Below are 20,900 nucleotides of genomic sequence, written 5' to 3' on the forward strand. Positions count from 1 at the left end.
TATGGCTAACATCTTATCCCTCGGTACTCTGTCATATACCTTCTTTAGATCTACAAAACATAAACATAACTGTCTAGTCTTCTCGTAGCATTTTTCCATTACCTGGTGCATACCGGTACTGAAAAATCTTGAACCACACTGGTTTTTACCCAACTTATTCTCAACTGCTGATCACACCCTCCCTTCCGTTTGAAAGCAGTAACATACGCGATGTGCTCAACGCTTGTAACCTCGACTGCCTTCCATTCAATCCAGCCTTTCATACTGCCACTTCCGATAGCACTCTTGACATAATCTCATCCAACTGCAATGAGTTGGTAGTAGAATACGGACAGGAACCAGCTGCCGGTTTTTCTGGTCATGATTTGCTATATGCTGTATTCAATTTATCCACGCCAAAACAGATTCCGAAAACAATTCTTGTTCGAGACTTCAGTAAATTTGACGTAAACAAGTTTCGTGCTGACGCTGAATTACTACCCTGGAATGTGTTTTTCCAGTCTAATGACATAGATCAAAAAGTCTCTCTCTTCAACAGCTTTGTACTTTTTCTTTATGACAAGCATGCGCCCCCAAAAAGAATTCTCGTAAAACACCAGTCAACACCATGGTTCAATAAGGAATTGATAAGTAAACGGGACAGAGCTAGGAAGAAATTTATTAAAACAAAACTTCCAGATGATTACGAGCAATTCAGGGTCTTGCGTAATGAGACAAAACAAGTCATTAGAAACGCTAAAGTGAAGTATACGTACAACATCTTCCGTAACTGTAAGAGCACCTCAGCTTCTTGGCGTGCTGCAAAATCACTTGGTATTGGAGCCAGTCACTCTCAAGATAGCCAGATGTCTGTTACTCCATCCGAATTAAGTGAATATTATATGGCATCAGTCTCTAACTTCAACTCTCCGAAAGTATCAGAAACTACCAAACATTATAGATCTGTCACTCCAAGTAACAGAGATAAATTCTATTTCATGTACGTACACCCTTCACAAGTAGAAAAAGCAGTCAGATCAATTCGAACTAAAGCTAAAGGTCCAGATAATATCTCAATATCCATGATTTCTAATTGCATTGACATATTTGTTCCTGCCCTTGTGCATTTATTTAACTTCTCTCTACAGAATGGAGTGTATCCCTCAGAATGGAAGCGTGCCAATGTACGTCCTGTGCCCAAAAAGAAAATCCCAACAGTCTGTAGTGATTTTAGGCCTATCAATATCCTCTGTGCACTTAGTAAGGCATTAGAAAGAATTGTTCATGAGCAGATATGTGAATATATGTCTAAATATCACATCCTAAATCCCTACCAATCTGGCTTCAAGAAAGGCCATAGTACTACTACGGCTCTGCTGAGAGTTACGGACGATATACGCGCGGCCATCGATAAGAGACAGCTTACTATCTTATGTCTCTTTGATTTCTCTAAGGCATTTGACTCTGTTAATCATGAGTTGTTTCTTGCAAAGTTGAAGTCAATTGGTTTCTCGCAGAGTGCTCTATCTTGGTTTGAATCATATCTATCAAGTAGATCACAAAGAGTTACATTTGTTGACGGACGATCCTCTATCTGGGAATCAGTAAACTGTGGCGTACCACAAGGATCAGTCCTCGGTCCTTTATGCTTTTCTATTTATATTAATGACATTTCTGAAGTCTTTAAAAGTAGTACTTTCCATATGTATGCCGATGACTTACAAGCTTACTTCCACTTCAGTCCCACTAACGCACCCTCTTGTATAATGCATTTCAACCATGATATCTCTCGATTGATCGAATGGAGCGCAAATCATAATCTCCAATTAAATGTGGCTAAGACCCAGCTTATTTGCATAGGTTACTCAAAACTCCTGAAAACTGTTGACCTCAAATCCCTCCCACCAATAAAAATTCTAGATTCAGATATCCATTATAGTGACACCGTTAACAATCTAGGACTCATTTTCGACAGAACCCTATCCTGGTCTGATCATACGTCAAATGTGATCAGAAAAGTTGTGTCATCCATGCATATTTTGAAACGTAACGTGTCATGTACACCACCTTTTATGCGGAAACTACTTGTTCAAAGTCTTATATTCCCCATAATTGACTATGGATCAGTCGTATACAACGACTTATCCGAAACTTTGAACATACAACTACAGAGGGTGCAAAACGCATGTGTTCGTTACGTGACAAATGCCAGGCGTGATGAACACATAACACCCTATTACATTCAGCTGCAATGGTTGAAACTCCATGAACGACGGGAAATCTCAGTAGCCGTTGCTACGCACAAAATTCTCAAACTGAAGACCCCACCCTACCTATATAATGCATTTAAATCTATGGAGTCAGTACATAACAGAGATAATAGGTTTACAAAAACTACCCTTCAAATTCCCCTTCATCGTACCACTAAATTTAACAAATCTTTTGTTTGCACTGCATCCCGTATCTTCAATGTCTTTAACCTTCACCGTTTCGCAAATGACAGGAACTGCACCCAACTAAAGCAGTCCTTAACATCTATCTTCCTGGAGGAGTACGCAAGGGGCTGAGATCAGGTATTCTTGTGTCCAATAATAAGAAATATGTATATTTCTAAGAAAATTGTTTCTGTTTTTTATATTCCTGAGATTCTTGTAGCCTAAAATATTAAAAAATCGAATGATATGCTTTTCTACTTCTTATATGATTTATGTTTTAACTTTATTGGAATTGGTATCTGTATTTTAATTTTAAGTTTAATTTTCAGTTTAATGTTTAATTTGATATTTTAATATTCTAAAATGTAGTTAGTATATTCATAAACTTGTATTGTGTTATAAGTAGACGCTACATAAAGGGGCTTTTCAGCCTCAGTGGCATGTATATCATCATTATCAATAAATTCAATTCAAATTCAAATTCAATTCAATTCCAAAATACCAGTGAACACCTTGTCTTATATACTGATCAATGAAATACCTCGATAGTTGTTGCAATCCTTTCAATTCCCTTGCTTATAGATAAGTGCAATTACTGATTTCATCCAAAGAAGGTATCTAGTTAACATTCCATGCTAATCTTATTACAGTACCGGTATGTTAGAAAATCCATTTCATTTCTGCCTTCCCACTGTATTTCACCATTTCAGGTTTAATTGCATCTATTCTTGAAGGTTTATGAGAATGGAGTGATTTTACCATCCTTTCCACTTCTTCAAGAATAAATTCATTAACATCATTGTCCTCCTCCCCATGTGTTCGGTTGTTTGCAACGTTAACAGACAGATTCCTTTTTTCATTGATAGGATTTTCAAAATATTCTGTCCACCAGTCCAGTGATTTCCTGTGATCTACTATGAGTTCACTTGAGTTACTCAAAACACTATTCATTTCCTTTTTTTCTCCCTAAGATTCTCTATTCCTGTCCAGAATTGTTACCCTACTGCTTTCCTAGCATTTCCAGGTTATTACTGAAATCTCCCCATGACTTCTCCATGTCAATAATTATTTGTTTTGCCCTGTTTCATTCATCTATGTAGATTTCTCTGTCTGCATCAATCCTTGTTTGGAACCATTTCTGATATGCCTTAATTTTACATTTATAACCTGCCCTCACTTCATCATTCCACCAAGGTGTTTGTTTTTTCTGTCTTTACACACAGTTGTTCCTTGACATTCACTTACTGTTCCTACTATAGCATCTCTGTATGCCACTCATTATCTTTCTATATCCTGAACCTCCTTCTCTGTCTGTTGTTTAAAACTTTTCACTGTACTTGTGTCTAATTTCCTTGTCCTGAAGATTTTCTACCTTTGTTTATCTGGAGACAGATTTCACTTTCTCTATGCTAGGTTTAGAGATAGTTTACTACAGATCTATCTATGTCTATTTGCTCTACTAATTGATTCACTTTATCTTCCTTTAATTTTTTCCAGCATTCATTCCAAGTGAACGCTGATAGCAGTCGTGCAGTGACTTGCATGGCTGCATCTGGATTTGGGGTTTGGGTTTCTCAGCAGAACCCACCACAGCAGAATTCAGCAATCATAAAACTCTTCCATGCTACAACTTATGAGTGCTTATGTGACGTCAATGTTGCTCCAGCTGTCACAAAGATGTTAGCAAGTGAGTACAGTGAAAGTAATGTTTAATAATACAAGTCAAGTGACTTGCAATATAATATTGAGCTCAAAGGTAAATTAAATTCTCCTGTGTGTAATTTTTCAAGATTAATGAAATTTATTTATTGTATTTCAAGTAGGAATTGATGCCATATTCATTACACCAAGGCATGTATGAAATATCCTGTACTTTTGGCAGAGCATACATTGTTCATCCATGCCAATCCATTGGGACTCACATCAAGGAACACTAAATAAATATCCATCTCAATCTCAATCAGCCAGACAAGTGAGCAATAGCTGAGTATGCCCCATCTTCGGGTCATGATGTCACACTCCAAAACACACTAGGTATAGAAACATATGGGAAGCAGTCGTAATATGTAAAAAAATCTTAATCATTTTAACTGGGTCACTGGCTGTCAATTAAGCAATACCTGGTTGTCAGCCATTAAAGTTTTGTCTTTCACTGTCTCTGTTTAGTTTTGTCTTTTTTATTCCGAATTCATACCCTTGCCAATTCAAAATGTTTCACTCAATGTGTTATATATTCATCATCTGTAAAACATGAAACATCTGACTTGGAGCTAACAAGGGAAGTAACATGTAAGACAGATCGAAACTCATCATGTAACCTTGTTGACACAATCCTTGTCAAAATGTAACTTCCGTCTCAAAATGTAACTTAAAAGCTTTTCAGTCTGTCAAATACACGAGTTCAGTGTGAGGAAAATCAACCTCTAGCTCTAACTGCAAGTCTCTGAAATCATGTGGCGAATCTCTCATATAGATCAATGGTAAGTAACACGAGAACTGTACATGTACATGTCGGTTGGAGTGGACACCCCTGGTGGCTCACGTAAGCATGGCCAGTGATAAGAAGAGCTGCACTCACTAGTCAGCTGTGGGGTATTTCCCTGCATCCAGCAATAACATAATGATTCTGATCGTTGTTTTAAAGAAAGCAAGACAGTGAAAATGAGTTCCTTGATGGATGACATTAAAAATCCTATTAATGTAGCAGAGTTTGTAATGAGTTATTTCTGCAAAAAATGGTTTTTATTTTTGGGAGAAATTTTCTCAAAAGAAAAGGTATTAGGACAATATCTGATTGATTTGATGGAAAATAATCGTATATGAGTGCAACGTATTGAAGAGGTTTCTCGTGATGTACATAATGGAGACAGTAAAAGGGACTTGAGTGATTCTGTTTGTCAAAACCTTTTGCTGATTGTAAGCAAAGTTCTGGATCCGAGTTTAAAACTAGAATATGACTTCTCGGAATCAAGTGATGCTACGAGTTGATCATCGTGCAAATCATCCAGTTCTAGTTATGCTCTTAATCCCATAAAATGTGTGTGAGAAAACATTGGTATGGAGTACAAGAGGAGGGCTGGAAAATTCTGGCTCAACGAAGGTGGTAAAAGGTGATTTTCACTTTCACACATCTGCAAATAGTTTTGTTTAGTGAAGTGGGAGTGGTATCTTTACTTGTGGAAGAAGCAGTTGGAAAATATGGGTATGTCGGCAAGTCCAATTGAACACAAAAGAATTATGTATGAAAAACTCTATTCCCGTTTCCAGGAGGCGAGAAAGGGAAGGCGAAAATGTAAGTGATGTAGATTTGTGAACGTGGGCTTTGGAAACTGCACATGAACTATCTATCAAAAAAGTAATTTCTCTACCTCTCATGCCTTGATCAGCCATTTCAAGAATCAATACAGAATTTGGAGTAGGAAAATTACAAAATTTGTATCCTGTTCGCATATTCAGGATGAAAAACAAAAGAACAAGGCTGCAGAAGAATTTCTGGAGATGGCACAAGAGCAATTTCTCCATTACACCCCGTTCTCTATTTACAACACTAATCAAAGTGGGTTTGAGCGCAAAAATCATCATGATTTTATATTCGTTCTTTTCCGTCTCAGAATGTAACTTAAAGCTTTTCGGTCTGTCGAATACACGAGTTCAATATAAATATTACACTATGACGTACCTGTAAAAAAACACAATATTAAACAAAGAATGACAGCATCAGATTCTATCAAGTCACACTAAATATTTGGAAATACTTATGATTATTTCTGTCCCAACATCTAGGAATTTGAAATTTGGAACTTATCTTAATGAAGTCCTGTTTGAATTTGAGCCAATGAAAGAGCAATGCTTTTTCAGATGAATCGTGTTGTATACTGGAGTGGAGATAGAGCAGGACATAAATATTTCCAAATATTGAGTGTGACTTGATAGAATCTGATGATGTTCTTTTAAGAACAAAACATGTCATTCTTTGTTTAATAGTGCGTTTGATTCCTTGTTTAATAATGTGGGTTCTTTTGCAGGTATATTATAGTAAGGGGCCAACTGTCCAAGGTGGTAAAGGCATGCTTGGTTCACCCGAAAGGATGTGGGTTCGATTCCCCGTCAGGAAGTCGAAAAATTTAAGAAACTAGATTTCCTCTTCTGAAGGTGCACATGCCCTGAGATTTACTCAGCCTACACCAAAAATGAGTGCCTGGTTAATTCCTGGGCGCAAAGGCGACTGGGTGTACAGCTAACCACTCTACCCCATCAAGTGCCGAGGTTACGGATAGTGGAAGCCTTTACCTTCCACCCCTTCCTGTACGGAGATGACTTTGCTTTGCTATATTATAGTGTAATATTTATATTTGATGATGATGATGCTTATTGTTTAAAGGGGCCTAACACCTAAGGTCATCGACCCTTCTCTTTAACTTATGTGTTTGATAGACTGAAAAGCTTTTTAAGTTACATTTACCTGACTCGCACTGGAAAGTATGGCTTCCTTCTTAACAAAATTTTCCATCTCCTTTAAAATCACGAAAGGTTTCAACTTTTCATTCCTGTGGTTTCAATATTCTGAAACCTTGCACTGCTTGCACATCCAAGGAATATGCTCTTTTTGCTGCGAAGGTCGAATTTTCTCACATTTGTCGACTGGTTTAAGCAGTAGGCGCCACATCAACATCTTTCAAATCTACAGACATTTAGAATTTTTTCAGTCCAGGCTTCATAAGAAGTTTGCCTACCCAGTTTGCTTGTAGGGTACTGTTCCTACTGTAATTCACTGTTGAAACAGCCACTAACCAGGAAGAGAGAGGAAGTCTGGACTGCATTAATAAACATCTGACCATCTTGATGAGTGTATGTTTCTTGTTTTTCATTCTGCTACTCCCTTTTTTTCCTGGATTCTGCGGAATTGTCAAGTGTCATAGAATCCCAGAGTTTACTCTGTACCGTTATCAGATTGTCAAATTTTTGCCTTCATGTTTTCCTAATTCCAAACATTTTCTGGAATCCTGAAACTCATTAACATCTTCATTCTTCTCTTTAAAACTGTTGGTAATATTGACAGAAGAATGTACACTGATGATCAATTAAATTACAGATAGCTACCAGTGCTGTAGTCAGCCCAGTGAATATAACAGCACAGCATGACACATAACTACGATGTCACCACACCTCATACTAGTTATGTGAGCAACAGTTAAGCACAGAATGGGTAAGACATGAGATCTTAGCACTATTGATAGTGACCAGATTGTCAGCTCCAGACATTATGTATAATTCCCTATCTGAAGTCATGCAGGCACTGGGCTTTCCACTGACCACAGTGTCAAGATGGCTCTGCGAGTACGTGGACTTGGGAAAACCCACTGCCAGGGTGAACTCCCATGGTGTACAACTTGTTGATTTCAGGGGTCACCATTGACTAGCTCGGATGGTCACAGTATCACAGTGCAGCAGATCATCTGTGAATTCAATGCTAGAGAGCAACGATAAATAAGCAGCCACACAATTGAAAACCATTTACTCCAATGGGATACAGAAGCCACTGCCCAACTAGGGCACCTCTCCTCATTGCATGTTATAAGGCACCAAGACTGGCCAAAGGAACATGGCCATTTAACTCTCAAAGCATGGTAAAAGATCACCTGGACAGATGAGCTGAGATACCAGCTGGTATCCTGTGTGATTAGTTTCATTTTTCCATATTGATGGTTTACGACTCACAGTTACAGAGTTTTCTGATGTTCCCACCTAATCAATACTATGTATGTTGTAAAATTTATTTATTTACATCTAAATTTCAATGCTAGTTTCGATCCAGGGATCATCCTCAGTTGCTTACAAAATAGTACATCACAATCATTAGAAAGCACTTTCTTTGAGTTTGTCATACATTACACTAGTGCACTAGCAACAAGGCCACTGGGAATCGGCCCATGAGGACACAAGGTAACATCACAAAACACATTTATTCTACAAGGAGGTGCTTCAAAGAAGAACAAATTAAACAATTGGCTAATACTGTAAATTTATAAAAATCTGACAAGAATGTTTTGAGGCAACAAAATTACATAATCCCGATGCACTTACGGTTCCCCATTCAACATATAGAGATACATCAGTGAAATGAACAGATGTTTTATTAGATTTTAAGACTTTATTGTTACTAGCCCCAGTCAAGGCTTGGAAGTGGAGGCCTCGCCCACACATGCTAAAGAGGCATCCATGGTTTCCCCACATGGACATGGGTGGAGCACACTGGGGCGAAATGCTGGCAACCAGGAATGAGTTAGCTGGAAAATTTATAATGTCCAATAATGGACCAGTTATATTGGTATTATAAATTTACTCATTTGGGACAAATATTTCAGGTTCCCTATGCAAATCAACATCTATATCATAAGCGGTATGTTCCGAGCTGCCAGTGGAGAAATAGCGTGGAATGACGTTAGTAGACAAATAACTTTGAGTGGTATTTTTAAAAGTAGGAAAGATCACAATGTGAAGATAAAGTTGGAATTCAAGAGAATGAATTGGGGCAAATATTTGTTTGTAGGAAGGGGAGTTAGGGATTGGAATAACTTATCAAGGTAGATGTTCAATACATTTCCAATTTCTTTGCAATAATTTAAGAAAAGGCCAGGAAAACAACAGATAGGAAATCTGCAACCTGGGTGACAGCCCTAAATGCAGACATACATTGATTGATTGATTGATTGATTGATTGATTGATTGATTGATTGATTGATTGATTGATTGATTGATTGATTGATTGATTGATTGATTGATTGATTGATTGATTGATTGATTGATTGATTGATTGATTGATTGATTGATTGATTGATTGATTGATTGATTGATTGATTGATTGATTGATTGATTGATTGATTGATTGATTGATTGATTGATTGATTGATTGATTGATTGATTGATTGATTGATTGATTGATTGATTGATTGATTGATTGATTGATTGATTGATTGATTGATTGATTGATTGATTGATTGATTGATTGATTGATTGATTGATTGATTGATTGATTGATTGATTGATTGATTGATTGATTGATTGATTGATTGATTGATTGATTGATTGATTGATTGATTGATTGATTGATTGATTGATTGATTGATTGATTGATTGATTGATTGATTGATTGATTGATTGATTGATTGATTGATTGATTGATTGATTGATTGATTGATTGATTGATTGATTGATTGATTGATTGATTGATTGATTGATTGATTGATTGATTGATTGATTGATTGATTGATTGATTGATTGATTGATTGATTGATTGATTGATTGATTGATTGATTGATTGATTGATTGATTGATTGATTGATTGATTGATTGATTGATTGATTGATTGATTGATTGATTGATTGATTGATTGATTGATTGATTGATTGATTGATTGATTGATTGATTGATTGATTGATTGATTGATTGATTAAGGAATTAATTCAATTGTTTTCAAAATGGTATTTCTGGAAATGTGTTCAATCATATTTTGTTTATAACTACTGGTCATATTGACAGAAGAAGGTATTTGATGTGGGTGGAACAAGGAATTCACAAGGGATTTGCTTTCATGGAAATATAGTTTTTCCTTCCCATGAAAAGTATTTTTCTCCACCAACATGTTTATTTCATGTTTCTGCTTTAACTAGTCTCTTTCTGTATCTCTCTTCATATATTTCCAGGCTGTGATGACATAATACGTCAGCACAAGGCTGCCTGTCTTCGAGTGACCTCACTGTTGGCATGCAAGGATTTATTATGGATCGGAACAAGTGCTGGAGTTATTCTGACTATGCCTCTGCCTCACATATCTGCTTCCACGACTAAGCTAGGCAGCACACCAAATCCAACAGGTACCAATATTAACTTCAGTAGCACATGACTGATTGATTTATTATTTATTTTAAGTGTGAGAGTTAGCACTCCTGAAGCCAGTAATGTGCTGTTGAATTCCTTATGCTTGGGAACAATGGGGTTGAATTTGTGCCAAATATTGGATTCTGCAAGTATACAAGAATTGACTATATATAATGATGTATGTATGTATGTATGTATGTATGTATGTATGTATGTATGTATGTATAATATCAGTCAAAAGTTTAGGATCACATAAAAAAATCATGAAATGTCATCTAGAACCTAAAATTGTACCACTAGACCCCTGTAAATTGTTTTCCGAACTCCTACATCTAATAGGATATATGTCGCCTGATTTCACTGAGTTAGGCCACATATTGTGGAAATTGTGCATTTTTAATTGTTGGAAGGCCACACACACAAAAAAAAATCAAAATTGTTTGGAAATATAATGTACTGTATACTCTAATTGGTTGCAAATATTACCAGCATGATTTTTTTGTGTAGACTTACCAATAAGTTGGGGTAATTTCAGTACAAATATAAACATTCCGAAAAAATGGAGCATCGGTTTTTTGGCATGGTTTTTTTTCAAAACAGTGCCACAGTCGGTCGATTTTTCCTTGTTTGTCATGTACGGCCCAAGTCTAAAGGCGAGCTATCGGCATCAGACTTATCTGCCCTGATAGTTTCATTTGCGCTCTACAGATGGCACCAAAGGACACATTTCTGACGCTGATAACCTATGACCTATGTGGTGCTGCATTTTTTTGGAATTTTTTATATTTGTACTGAAATGAAATGAAATGGCATATGGCTTTTAGTGCCAGGAGCTATCTGAGGACTTCGCCTCACCAGGTGCAGGTCTTTTGATTTGATACCCGTAGGCGGCCCGCACATCGTAATGAGGATGAAATGATGATGAAGATGACACATAATCCCAGTCCCCAAGTCAGGGGAATTAACCAATTATGGTTAAAATTCCCAACCCTTCCAGAAATCGAACCCGGGATCCCTGCGATCAAAGTCCAGCACACTAACCCCTTAGCCATCGAGCCGGACTGTACCGAAATGATCCCAACCTATTGCTAAGTCTAACCCCCCCCCATTGGCACTACAGCCCTTGAAGGTCCTTGGACTACCAAACAACCGCTGTTCAGCCCGAAGGCCTGCAGATTACGAGGTGTCGTGTGGTCAGCATGACAAATCCTCTCGGCTGTTATTCTTGGCTTTCTAGACTGGGGCCGCTATCTCACCATCAGGCAGTTCCTCAATTGTAATCAGGTAGGCTGAGTGGACCTCAAGCCAGCCCTCAGGTCCAGGTAAAAATCCCTGACCTGGCCGGGATTCGAACCCGGGGTCTTCGGGTAAGAGGCAGCCACGCTACCTCTACACCACTGGGCCGGCAATTAATGGATACAGTACATTATATTTCCAAAAATGTTGATGTTTGGGTGTGACCTTCGAACAGTTAAAAATTGTAGCAATATAAAGACAGCAGTGGGAATTGATTAAAATTTCTTAAGTTATTTTTTTAAATTATTTTTTGTTGTACCGTATAAGATTTTATTCTGTTTGAACTTTTGGAATTAGAAGAATTGTTTCTATTTCATAAACCTGGATCTATCCAAATTATTTTAAAATTCTGTTTTAGAAACCCTTATTTATGTGCTGTATCAAAACGATCATTTATCTATGAATTTTAATATATATATATTTTGGTCAAAATTTGTGAAACGGCATGTACCTACACACGCAGTCTGGAAGCGCTTTCCTATTGCATAAACTAAGACTTTTCTGGAACATTTATTTTCATTGTTTTAGCAAGAACGAAGAGACTTTTGATTGGAGAAAATAAGTTTAAATGTAATTGGTGAATGTGAAAGTTGAAGGTAAATACTTTATTCTGATTGGTTCTCTTTGGTGAATGCACTATTTTCTCATTCTGGATCTTACCCTGCTCCTTCAGTGGGAGCGAGGTAGGATCTCTGTCTTTGATCATCTGACCTTCTTAATGAGCGGGTGTGCTCCTCCTTCCATCCTTCTCGTGGGAACCCTGGCTTCAGGATAAGCACTATTTCCACATTTACTTCGCTTTTAACTTCATTTAAATGTAATAATTTATTTTTCTTACGCAGGAGTTTATCCTCATGTTTCACGTTCACCGCTAAATTTGTCTAAATGACTTAGCTTTTCAGCTAAGATCTTATACCTTTGTTTCAGAGGCAATACCCCTTTTCTTAACCTTGTAACTTGTAATTAACTTATCCTACAGGTTTGCTTCCCCGTATTTCTGTATCACCTTACATAAGTACATAAAATCTATGCACATTAGCTGAAGTGTTTCAGATAGTGATGCAAATTTTCTGTACTTCTGCGGGGTTTTTCCTCCTATATTTGTGTAGATTGAGATTAGCTTTAATCATCATGTATCGTTGGATAATTTTCTCTCAATTCAAATTAAGTGGTTAAATTTATTTTAATGTAATGTGCATGTCTACAGGCATGCTTAGCAATCTTTTATTTTTCCTTTATAAAGATCTTTCTATTTGGAGTTTTGATTTGTTCCTTTTTATTTTGAATTTTTGATTTGTTTCCTTTTAAGATAAATGTGTGTAATCCAAAGGCAATTACCCTCTACATTTTCTTTTTTTTGCAAAAGGCTACATTCCATTACCTCTCAGGGTTCCACGCCACTTTCCACGTCCATTCTGTAGTTGTCATGTTTCCTAACCTGTTTGTTTATGTCTTGTGCTTCAATGCTTTTGTTCAAACCTTAAGTTTTTTTTTTTTTACTTTGTTGAAAATTTCATTCTTTATTATTATTATTTTATTTTTTATTTGTGTAATCAAGCCAGCTCCAGTTACAAATACCTATAATTTCTACAATAGTTGGCCTAACTCAGTGAAATCAGGTGACATATATCCTATTAGATGTAAGAGTTCAAAATTCAATTTACAGGGCTCTAGTGGCATAAGTTTAGGTTCTAGATGACATTTCGTGACACACACACACACGCGCGCGTACACGTTCTAACTCCACTGTCGGCAGTCTTGAAGATGGTTTTCCATGGTTTCCCATTTTCACTCCAGGCAAATGTTGGGGCTGTACCTAATTATGGCCATGGCTGCTTCCTTTCCACTCCTAGCCCTTTCCTATCCCATTGTCGTCATAAGACCTATCTGTGTTGGTGTGACATAAAGCAGATTGTAAAAAAAATCTGTTTATGTGCTTACACAACAAGCAAACACACTTCCATTATGTAATAGCAGCCCTTTTATTCTAATTTCTGGGGTTCTGACAAACTTTTACTTTTTATAATTTGCTGTACATCGCACCGACACAACGATTGGATAGGAAGGGGCTAAGAGTAGGAAGAAAGCAGCTGTGGCCTTAATTAAGGTACAGCCCCAGCATTTGCCTGGTGTGAAAATGAGAAATCACTCAAAGCTATCTTCAGGGCTGCTGACAGTGGGGTTTGAACCCAATATCTTCCGAATGCAAGCTCACAGATGCACATCCCTAACCGCAAGGCCAACCCGCTCGGTGCGACAAACTTACATGATGAATAGTAGTATTGCTCCACTTATTATACACTATCCTCCCATGATCTACACATTTTGCCCATACTGAGTTGTATATATACTCAACATAATCACATTATTGTTTTATGAGGAAGTACAACTGGGCAACTATCCTCTCTTAACATTAATCAGAGAGGAGAAATGGTGGGGATCGGACACTTTGAAAAAATTAAGGTACCAGTACTCGCCAAAAAAAGACAAGGGCCACGAAGGGCGTGAAAATAAAAGACTCCTTAGGCTTTGAATGCAACCTTAGACTTGGAAAAGAACAAGAATCGACCTACAGAGGTCAGATAGGACAGATGAAAGTGAGGAACCTGGCACAAGTAAGTGGAAACAATGCCAGGGCTCAGCTAAGAGCCTCATGATCCCAAACCAAGCCCTGGGTCCCTTTTGAATTGCCTCTTATGTCAGGCACTGATTCCATGGGTGTTATTCTACTGCCCCCACTTACAGGGAGCATACATACATACATACATTCATACATACATACACTATGTGATCAAAAGTATCCAGACACTCCCAAAAACATATGTTTTTCATCTTAGGTGCATTGTGCTGCCATCTACTGCCAGGTACTCCATAGCAGTGACCTCAGTAGTCATTACACATCGTGAGAAAGCAGAATGGGGCGCTCCGCGGAACTCACGGACTTCGAACGTGGTCAGGTGATTGGGTATCACTTGTGTCAGAAGTCTGTATGCGAGATTTCAACATTCCTAAACATCCCTAGGTCCACTGTTTCTGATGTGATAGTGAAGTGGAAATGTGAAGGGACACGTACAGCACGAAAGCGTACAGGCCAACCTCGTCTGTTGACTGACAGAGACCGCCGACTGTTGAAGAGGGTTATCAACTGTAATAGGCAGGCATCTATCCAGACCATCACACAGGAATTCCAAACTGCATCAGGATCCACTCCAAGTACTATGACAGTTCGGTGAGAGTTGAGAAAACTTGAATTTCATGGTTGAGCGGCTGCCCATAAGCCACACATCACGCAGGTCAATGCCAAACGACGCCTCACTTGGTGTAAGGAGCGTAAACATTGGATGATTGAACAGTGGAAAAATGTTGTGTGGAGTGTCGAATCACAGTACATAATGTGGCAATCCGATGGCAGGGTGTGGGTATGGCGAATGCTTGGGGAACGTCATCTGCCAGCGTGTGTAGTGCCAACAGTAAAATTTGGAGGCGGTGGTGTTAAGGATGTGGTCGTTCTTTTCATGGAGGGTGCTTGCACCCCTTGTTGTTTTGCATGGCACTATCACAGCACAGGCCTACATTGATGTTTTAAGCACCTTCTTGCTTCCCACTGTTGAAGAAGACTTCAACACGATCAAGCACCTGTTCATAATGCACGGCCTGTGGCGGAGTGGTTACACGACAATAACGTCCCTGTAATGGACTGGCCTGCACAGAGTCCCAACCTGAATCCTATAGAACACCTTTGGGATGTTTTGGAACATCAACTTCGTGCCAGGCCTCACCAACCAGCATCGCTACCTCACCTGAGTGCAGCGCGCCGTGAAGAATGGGCTGCCATTCCCCAGCACCCTTCCAGCACCTGATTGAACGTATGCCTGTGAGTGTGGAAGCTGTCATCAAGGCTAAGGGTGGGCCAACACCATATTGAATTCCAGCATTACCAATGGAGGGCGACACAAACTTGTATGTCATGTTCAGCCAGGTGTCCGGATACTTTTGATCACATAGTATACATACATACATACATACATACATACATACATACATACATACATACATACATACATACATACATACATACATACACACATACATACATACATACATACATACATACATACATACATCTTCATTTTTAAACTGATGTGCCTTTCAGTTTTCAATCTCTGAGCCTCTGTGAGTTAAATAAGCATCTCGACAATCCTTTGCTTGCAACTAGCTCTATGGCTTTCTTTAGTTCCATGCCTCATACTTTTAAAAACCATTAAAAACTGGCATGAATACAACCATTGTCATGTTGGTCCCCTTCTGTTTACCTTACCCTCCTTGGCCAAGTTCATTATTCTCCTAGTTAACCTATTCCCCTCTACCTGCAACACCTGAGGCAGGTTCATACACACAGCTTCACCCATCAAATTCATTCCTAACTGAGCCTGAATCTCCTCACTGTAAGTGCTTTCCTGCCATTGTTCCCACTTGTTAGTGCCAGCAATCATTCTTGCTACTTTCATGTCTGTTACTTCCAGTACATGAATGAGATATTTTGAATCTTTCCAGCTTTCACTCCCATACAGCGCAGCTGTGAGTGGGTTCAGATCCCACTATTGCAGCCCTGAAGATGTCCGACTCGTTGGCTGAATGGTCAGAGTACTGGCCTTCGGTTCAGAGGGTCCCGGGTTCGATTCCCTGCCGGGTCGGGGATTTTAATCTTCATTGGTTAATTCCATTGGCCCGGGGGCTGGGTGTTTGTGCTGTCCCCAACATTCCTGCAACTCACACACCACACATAACACTATCCTCCACCACAATAACACGCAGTTACCTACACATCGCAGATGCCGCCCATCCTCATCGGAGGGTCCGCCTTACAAGGGCTGCACTCGGCTAGTAATAACCACATGAAATTTTAAAAAAAGCCCTGAAGATGGTTTTCCATGGTTTCCCATTTTCATACTAGGCTGTACCTTAATTAAGGCCATGGCTGCTTCCTTCCCACTCCTATCCGATTACAACGTAAAGCCTATTGTAAAAAAAACCTCCCATACAACAAGGTTGGTCTGAATATACCATTGATCGCAACTGTGAGCTCACTGCATTAGCTTTGATGCATCATGACCTGTTTGTCAACATACATGCCTTTGATTGCTTATAATAACCTATCTTCATCATCATCATCATCATCATCATCATCATCATCATCATCATCATCATTTCTAGCACCAATTTCCCAGCTGAGGTGTATAAGTGCTTGCCACGTTGTTTGCCAGAATACAGTTTCTGTTCCTCTATGTCCTCCCACTTGGCATTCCTCATGGAGCCCTCTTATTTCACTGTGTCTATCCATTGATTCCTTGACCTCCCTATTGGTCTCTTCCCTCTCACGTCTCTATCAAGATAAGTCCTTGCTGTTCTCCTTCAGTCCATCCTTATTACATATCCAAACCATTGTGGTTTGCATTTTCCTAAAAGCTCAGTAACAGGTATTTTGATGCCAGCCTCCTTCCTGATTGCTTCATTTCTAATCTTGTCCTTCCTGGACTTTTGGTTCATTGTTCTGATGAATTTCATTTCTGTTGATTGGATTTTACTATTAGCCTTCTTGTGTAAGGTACATGCTTCACGTCCATAGATGAAAACTGGAATGAAGTAGAAATGAAACGTGATCAGTTTTGCTTTCTGGGGTATTTTGTCTTTCCACAGTAGATTTCTCACTTGAAAGTAAAATTGTGAAGCATTTTGAGTATTATGACATAGGTATTTCTTGTTTTATTGTGTCATCTTTGGAAATGATACTTCCAAGGAATTTGAAGTTTGAATCTGTGCCTTCCCTCTTGATAGTCATTTCAACCTACTCCAGATCTCTTAATTTACGAGAATGGCCATCACCTTTTCTGTTGGTACACAGTTGTATGCCTACTCTAGATCTACAAAACAGAAGTATGACGGTTCTTCATGTTTATTAGAAACTTCCTGTGAGATTCTCAGTTTCATGCAATAATTAGAAACTTGCCTAGGCTGAGATATTTTTGATGGAGAGAACATAGTATTTACCTATACACTCTGTTTATATTTTTCAGGTGTTCCTCATGGTCACACGGGCCACGTTCGATTCCTGACGTTTGTGGAGACATCACCAGCTCCAAGTGCTGACAGTCTTGTAGTGCGTCCGAACACTCATCACCGATACTCTCTCAAGAATAAACCTGACCTCTTGTCACACCAAAGTTCGAGTGGCACCAGTGGGAAATTATTAGTAATATCTGGGGGAGATGGTTATGAGGACTTTCGAACGTCTAGTGTCTCCGAGGTGGCTGGTCGAGAAGATTCTACTAATCATCTATTGTTGTGGCATGTCTGAATGGATGTAAAAATATTACACACACTGTCAGTGTGAGGAAATTTTAAAAGAAAGGGGCTTAACTTCATTGCAAAATGACACTGTCACCTTTTGACAGTATATGAACATTACTGAAATGTCTGTAAGTAAGGTAGATAATATGAAATGAACGTTCCTAATGGTTTGTACGGCGCACAAGACTTTTTAAAAAGTATTTTAAAAGTAATTACATATCTTTAAGGCAGGGATGCAGTTTCCAAAGCATCCTGGGAGGTTCAGAATGGACACAAAGTTCTTTTTATAAATTATTTTTTTCAGAAGAAGAATGGTATTTCTTGAAATCATTATTTTCATCTAATATGAAATACAAAGTGGGTTAGGAATATGAGTCATCTAGCAGTTTTATTATGGATTAGTACTTCTACACAACTCATTTGATGAAATTTACATAGCTGATTTTTATTTTGTCAGTGGCAATTATATAAAAATATTTCTCTCCTTCATCAAACTCATCTGTCTCCATCCAGTTTATTCCCATTTATCCTTATTATTTATTCATTAGGTATCCAAAGACTGGATTTCAGGAGGCTGGCATATTTGAGAACTTACAAATATCTCCAAACTGTTCAATTCTGGCTCAGACCACTGATATTTGAAAGCACTCAAATAAGCTAGCCTCATGTCAGTAGATTTATTTGCATGTAAAGGATCTCATATGGGACAAGATTCCAGCATTTTGATGTCTCTGAAATCCATTAATGAAGTTAGTGGAATGTAAAACTAATAAGAGAGATAATCCACCTGATAGCCGCCCCTAATGGGGAATCAAAAGATCCGCCTCCTAATCAGTTCATGTGAACAATATTCATTTTATATATGTTTGGATTAAGTAGGGCTTGAGTCATAACTTAAGATCAAAATTGCTACCATCAGGCAGATTGTCTGTTTCAGATTTTATTTGAAAAAGAAAATCCAATACTTCAAGTTAAGGAATACAAATGGTGTCTAACAATCGCCAATGAATTTTTCAATGCAGAGTTCACTATGGTCTGGATAATGATGTCCAGGATTTTGTTTTTTAATAAGAAGTTCAGCTTCTCCTTAGGAATATTCCCTCTAATGATTACAATACCTGTATCACATGTTATGGATAGGTAATACTGAAATTGACAATATCCCTGAAAGTTATTAAGCATAGAAACAGTATAAAGTTAATTGAGACATGGAACTAGACATGTCATTTTGTTTCCTACTACACAATGTTTACAGCGATGACTCACATACTCTCTTTATTTCACCAAGCTTCCTGGTTTGGTGACTCAGACAGTAGAGCACTGGCCTTCTGAGCCTAGGTTGATGTGTTTAATCCCGGCTCAGTATGGTGCTATTTGAATTTGCTGATGTCCATTTTCTCACATCTCAAGCTGCTTACAGCAGATAGACTCCTGAAAATTATGTAAAAATATCCACACACTGTTCCTTGTTAACTGTTTTGCCTTCAGAATGAAATTCGGAATGTTGCTTACTTCTCAGCACAAACACAACTCAAAGGAATGCATGTGTGTGCACTATTGTTTCATTGTTCATGGATGAAACCATTGCATTTCAGGTACTGTTACTGTAAGTGTGCCTATTCCCTGAACTTTTGGGTCCTTTTTTCTGAGTGAGATGTAGAAGAAGATAAAATGCTCTTTAATGGCTGGAGCACTGAATGACAACAAAACACCCTTACAGTATTAAATTGAAAAATTTTGAGAAATTCTCATTCTTCTGCAAATAGAGCATCAAAGTTGTTGAAAGATGCTTATAATTTTACTTTATTTCTCACTGAAGTAGCCACCATGCCGTTTTGAATCTGCAGAGTGATTACATCATATTTTATCAGCATAAATTCAGCTGTGAAGAAGATAGATATATTGTTACAACATACACAGAAACCACCACATAGCCATATATTTTTAAGTTAACATGCAATATTTATCATCAGAACTGGATGGACAATTTCTAGAATGAAGAATAAACAGTGACAGGCTGTAAATACTTTTCTTGCTAATAAGGGGTAAAATTCACAAATGTTTTTATAAAATTGCCACTTTATATTGAAAGAATAATTAATTATCTTTCAGTTTTGTCTTCTAAGCATTTTCTTGTTAATCTCAGCGTCTGAAGGCTTATTTTTGAACATCTAAGCTAAACTTTTCTAAAAATAAACCAGATAATTTACAAAACACAAATTGGTTGTGTGTGTGATAAGTAGATGTTAATACACTTTATTTTTGTAATTTTTATGATGTATTTTGAGTGATTTCATAATGAGATATTTTTGGAGTGTAATTGTGTTCAAGAATCCCTGCTTTAAGGGTTTGTTTACAATATATTTCTAGTGTGAAAAGGTTAATGTAATTGAGAATTATTTGGTTTTTAGTATGTACAGTATTAAGTACCTTATAAATCATAAGTCAAAATGTCTCATTTACATCATTATTTAATATCATCCATTCCATTTAGACCAGATATGATGAATTACATTGTCTTTTTACTTCTACGATATTTTGCTACTTATTTAAGAAAATTAATAGCATGAAATAGATGTAAGTTATTGAGTTGCATTGTATTATGAAATAAAGTATGTAAGTTAACAGATGAAACCAATTGTCGAGCGGTATCTTGTGTAACATAGTAATTGATAAAAACCTAAAGAAAAGTGGTCAGTTCTTGTCTTGGCCTTCAGAGATATCTTTCCAGAGGCAATTCCTAAAATTTCCATATATTCCCTATTTCACTAGAATAATAATTAGTTCACATTATAGTTTAATGAGGGAGTGGTGGCCATAATTAAGACAAAATATTTTTCTTAGCTGTTTATTCCACCTGGATGCTTGGAGATCATATGCTGGTCAATCTTGTGTTTGAATTATCACCCAAAGATCATGAGGCATCAGAAAAGGCATTCATCCCTAAACCACTGCCATAACCCA

At 37.8% G+C, this 20,900-nt stretch overlaps 1 protein-coding gene across 1 annotated transcript in view; it reads left to right on the plus strand.

Annotated features, from left to right (window-relative positions):
- LOC136866364 (rho guanine nucleotide exchange factor 17) overlaps window positions 1-20,649 on the plus strand; it is a 603,351-nt gene extending 582,702 nt beyond the window's left edge. The window contains exons 16-18 of the mRNA XM_067143238.2: window positions 3,912-4,101; window positions 10,118-10,288; window positions 17,663-20,649. Of these exons, the coding sequence (XP_066999339.1) occupies window positions 3,912-4,101; window positions 10,118-10,288; window positions 17,663-17,943 (642 nt within the window). The 3' untranslated portion in view covers window positions 17,944-20,649. The remainder of the gene's footprint in view (window positions 1-3,911; window positions 4,102-10,117; window positions 10,289-17,662) is intronic.
- The last annotated feature ends 251 nt before the right edge of the window (window positions 20,650-20,900 follow it).

Source organism: Anabrus simplex, chromosome 3, assembly GCF_040414725.1.
Source record: "Anabrus simplex isolate iqAnaSimp1 chromosome 3, ASM4041472v1, whole genome shotgun sequence".
Taxonomy (NCBI): domain Eukaryota; kingdom Metazoa; phylum Arthropoda; class Insecta; order Orthoptera; family Tettigoniidae; genus Anabrus; species Anabrus simplex.